The sequence below is a fragment of the Montipora capricornis genome, chromosome 7 (genome assembly GCF_036669925.1).
Source record: "Montipora capricornis isolate CH-2021 chromosome 7, ASM3666992v2, whole genome shotgun sequence".
Classification (NCBI taxonomy): Eukaryota; Metazoa; Cnidaria; class Anthozoa; order Scleractinia; family Acroporidae; genus Montipora; species Montipora capricornis.
Genome location: NC_090889.1, coordinates 31453534 through 31458533, shown reverse-complemented (window position 1 = coordinate 31458533; position 5000 = coordinate 31453534). Strand labels below are relative to the sequence as shown.

General features: G+C 39.2%; 1 protein-coding gene across 1 annotated transcript in view; it reads right to left on the bottom strand.

Annotated features, from left to right (window-relative positions):
• LOC138057828 (uncharacterized) overlaps positions 1-5000 on the bottom strand; it is a 9767-nt gene that overhangs the window by 4572 nt on the left and 195 nt on the right. Inside the window, exon 2 of the mRNA XM_068903738.1 lies at positions 915-1077. Within this exon, the coding sequence (XP_068759839.1) occupies positions 915-1065 (151 nt within the window). The 5' untranslated portion in view covers positions 1066-1077. The remainder of the gene's footprint in view (positions 1-914; positions 1078-5000) is intronic.

The window sequence follows — 5000 nt, the reverse complement described above, 5'->3', positions numbered from 1 at the left end:
TTGCCATTTGAAACGGTCGATGCCATTTTTTAGCTCTGAATTACACTCATTAGGTCTAAGAACTCAAAAGGTTGCGGTTACTGGGAGTTGTGTCTCGCTGGTCATATGAGTTAGGGTTCTGTTTAGGGTGAGCGCTAAGAACCCAAGTTCGAGTCTTGAAATTTTCGGACTCTTTTTTTCCTCCATTTTTTCTTTTATAAATGTGTAACTTTTTCCTTTTTTGTCTTAATTTTTGTTAATATTTTTTCGTGGTTTGTTTCTTTTAATTCTCTTTGCAGTGAAGTTTGTATTCGACCGTTATATATGGCATCTACCGGCTCAAATGGCAACGACCGTTGGAAAAAATACACATTAACCAACTCCAGTTCACTTCAAACATTTCGACAATTTCATTCCCAGCAGAAAATCAATACAATTATCCCTATTATATTTTCTCTTTTTTTATTATTTCCCTGCTTTCCTATACTTACTTTGACAAGGCGAGGGTCAAAGTCGAGCCTTCATTATGAAAATCAATATGGCATCTAGGAGTGCGATCGAGACTTGGCCTGGGTTTGAAACTGTCTCCAAGTAAAAGCTTGCGCATACTAAATACAGACTTTACACGATTTCTGCAGAGTCCTTTCAGTTCTCGACGAGTTACGAAAGGCTCTGCTGGCAGGGTATCCCCACCTATGCAGAGCCACAAATGAATGAAGGGGGTAGTTTCTAAAAAAACTGTGGTGCTGCGTCGGTGGGGAAGAAGTAGTATGCAAACATTTGGTTTTATCAACAGAGTTCATACTGTAAATTGACCACCGTACAGAGATTCTAAAAGCTAGAATCTCTGTAAGGGGGCAAATTTAAATTATCAACTCCGTCGATAAAACCAAATTTTTTGTATCCAGAGCCACAGTTTACGAGATTTTCCGTACCTTTAACGTTGCTTGTCAGAGCGTCCTGTTCTTTCTGTATTAGGTAAGCATCTTGTCTTCTCCGTGTCGTCGACATGAACAAAAAATGCAATAATGCGAACATTAAACCGGTGAGAATTCCACACAAAATTATCCGTAATTTCGACCACATTTTGGCTTGGTTCTGCAATGTAGAACGCATTTTGTGTTATTTAAGAGTATTGCATTCACAATATGACAATAAAAACGAACAAACAAATAAAGACGCGCCTCCAGAAAAATCCGCTAATTCAGCGTAAATTATTCTAAGTATAGGAAATCGTGTGAACGCGATTGAATTCGAGATTTAATAATAATGACCTAAGTCATATGTTAGATAAGGTTATACTAAGCTATATCCTTTTTGCCAGTTGTTTTCGGCCATTTTCGAAATTATACTGAATAATTCAGCTTGATAGTGAGGCTGTGAGGACAAAAACAATAGAAACTAGTTGCAAGCAATGTGATAGATATTATCATATCACCCACTTTCCTTTGTCTTCGTCCTCTTAGTTTCCTCAGTCTTAGAAGCTGAATTTTAATATATCGAAAGTGTCCTATTGCTCAAGTGCTCCATACTTCGCAGGAACAAAAAGAATTTCATTTGCTAATCCAAATAAATATTTCCCTATTTAGTTACCTGTTCATTTGTTACTTGGAGATGTTAACGGTAATCGTCTCAACTCTCATTCAATACTGTCAATTATATCCTGCCCTCTCTGGTTGACACAGTAACCGGCAAGTGCTTTCTAAATATGCATTTTCTTTGAAGCGGCATATTTTTATAGAGCAAAGGTTATTCCTGAAAACGTCGTGGAAATGAGGCAGCGTTTACACGAACACGGTTTCACATCGACACAGTTTCATGACTTCGAAACTGCGTCAAAATCGATGCGGTTTGGAAGTGTTTAAGCGGAACCGTTTTCGCAAGAAACTCCAAGTCGTGATGGTATAAGCGAGCGCTGCACTACGTGCTAAATTCACTATTTCAAATTGAACAATGCAAATTTCACATCAAAATAGTAACCGTATTCAATTCGATGCGGTTTCGCTTATTATACGACACACGAAACCGCATCGTTTTGAAAACGCTCCACTGTTGGAAGCGGTTTCAAATCGACACGGTTTCGGCGACAGTCTCGATCGGTGTCGTGTAAACACAAGGAGTAACCGCATCGAAAACGATTGTCCATTCTAAACAGTGCGTGCAGAGCCGAAGAACTCGTAGGGTTCTAAAAATAGAAAGATACGCGCAAAGGTTGTCTCATAGGGTTTGTATGGGAGAGGAAAGCTCCTATTCATGCGTTCCGGCAAATCGTATCGGAACTCGTACATTAGGGCGCTGTTACACTGTGCAATTCAATTTCGTGCAATTTGTCTCGCAACGCCATTTCTACAAACGTTCTCACATCATGACCAAACAAGTTGTTTTACGGGTGTTACACTGAGCAACGTTAAATGCACACTTGTCTCATTTCGATGATCACATGAGGTTAAAGGAACATTTTCATCATTGGTTGGTGCCACAGACCGTTGCGACAAAAGTTGTAGGACAGATGTTACACTTCGCAATACTTGCAAGCGTTGCGGAAATTAGAAATCAATTCTACTTTCCGCAATGGTTCTTGCAACTGGTCTCGCAAGTTTATTGGCCGATGCTTGGTATGTTACATTGGGCAATGATTCGTGCAACTTGCCTCGAAATGACGTCGCGATATAAGCTGCACGGAAAATTGCACAGTGTAACAGCGCCTTTATGTTTGAATGTTCTCAAATTACAGAGTGACAAAAGAAAATAAGACAGTGACCGCGATTTAGAATTTCAAAGCATCACTCGTGCCCACAAATCACGAAAGTAAATGCACTCTCTTTCGTAGATTTCCCATACGTTTTGAGAAAGTAAAGATGGTTAATTTGCAACCAATCTCCATAGACACAGATAACAATGGTGTAATGTGCGATTGCTGGTGGACAAACAAAAGGAGGTAATGAGAGACCTTTTGTTTTCGCCCACCAACATGAAGGAGATGACGTCGCGAGAAAACATATATTCGCGTGATCATACTTTTACGTCACATTGGCCGTGTTTTCACAAGCGGTTTAAGGTCGCTTAGCGAGTGACAACCGGAAATCGCGTGAGAACAGTTGCTTCTCCAACTCGCTTAAAGTTAAGTGAGTCGGCAAACTTCAATGGAATGCTATTTAAATTTAAGCCACCAAACCAGGTAATGAGGAGTTGCTTGCTATTTTTATTATTTTTATTACTCTATTGGCACGTGCTTTTTCATCGCTTAATATTACCTTTGAAAACCCGTATCATTTTTAAGTCGCTTAACTAACTCTGAAAACAAACCACTTTCAGGAATGTTAAGCGAGACAACGGCTGTCTTGAAAAAACAGCCATTCTAGCTTGGATTTTTTTCATGCTTTTCGAAACTGTTCAAGCGACTTAATTAACTGCGAAGAGGGCATCTTAACTCAATAATTTCCGGCGACGAACAGAGTTTAACGCTTTGTTTGAAAATAAATTACACGTACTGCAGTGTATCTGTAGCTATCATTCCTTCTTTTGGTCCCTTGTCCTAACTGCATACCGTTAGTTTTATTTAGCCTGCAAAACAGCCGTATTTTTGCGTTGGACGAATGTGTCTTTTCAAGCGAAATGTCTGAGGCGACGGTGAAAACGAAGAGTGAGTAAAGAACATTAGGAGATATATTCATACATATGTATTTATCTCATGAGCGAGAAGTAAGCCCTTTCATGACAAAGTGAAGTCCAGATGTTGAAGCACTTTGATCTACTTACACAAAATTCGGCTATAAAGTTGTGTGAAACGCTTCGACAAAAAGCACAAAAACGATGAACCGCACAGATCTGAGAATTGGAGAGATGGTTTCTAAAGTTGGTTCCTGCAACATTCCAAGTTATTAGCCTTTTTCATCGAACGTTTCGAATCTTTTTGCGTGACAATGAAAATGATCTATTGCACCTAAATTTTGTGGTCGAGAAACTATCTATATGAAAGCTGTGGTGAATCAATTCTCAGAGGTCAGCTTCCCCTATTCACATGACAGAATACAGTGATAATATTCTTCTTCTTCCATATTTTCCCCTTTTTACATCTCCGCAATACTCACATGCGAATCTCGAGCGCCTATTTTTAAAATTTAATACAACATCCGCGCATTCTGCAGTTGTCTGAAGCACTCAGCTCTTTTGGTTTCATCCCTCTTCGCGGGACAGGTTTTGTTTGCGTTCTGTAATTCCACTTTCTGTTTTAAAATAACTGCAACATTTTGCAGAGGAAGTAGTTCGTTAATATCGAACGCCGTCGCAACTGACAACAGGACGCGTTCTTCTCCCGCGAAATTAACATTTAAGGGTATCACGTTCGCAAAGAGAACAGCTCAATGACAGTTTTGAACCCCCTGGCCAGAACGAATTCAAAATAAAACTGACTGACAGTCGGTGTTTTTTCCTTCGAACGGGCGTGTGAGGCTCGCGCGCTTGGCGCGCGAGAATTCGAAAAGCTAATGTTTTGCAGTCTAAGTTTTATTTCGTTTCCCAGAATAAGTGGGAAAACGTACACAATGGAGAAAGAAAGAAAGAAAGAAAGAAAGAAAGAAAGAAAGAAATATGGGAGAGGCCAAAAATGAAAGTCAAAATCCCAAAATCACAGGCTTCTTTTGAGTGTTTTAGATGTACGAACCGAATTGGTGATGGGATGATGAAGCTTTAAACGCTAGTGAAGAAAGTGTCCAGTCGGTAAGAGCATAAAACATTATTTTGATTACTTATTTGGAGACTTACGTTTTCAAACACATTTTTAGGGGTCTGTACCAAGTTTTAAAAGTTATTTTACGCCTATGGGCATATTAGGGGAAAACGTTTACCACGAACAAGTGAATTCGTGTTTGTAACATGTTGTATGTTATTTTTTTCTTCAATAAATAGCTCCTTCCTTTGGGAAGTGATATAATACTTTGGAATCGCAAATATCAAGTTGATAAGATGGTTAAGTTGCTTGATTATTTGTGAACGATTTTTTGAGAACAAATAACGCTAGC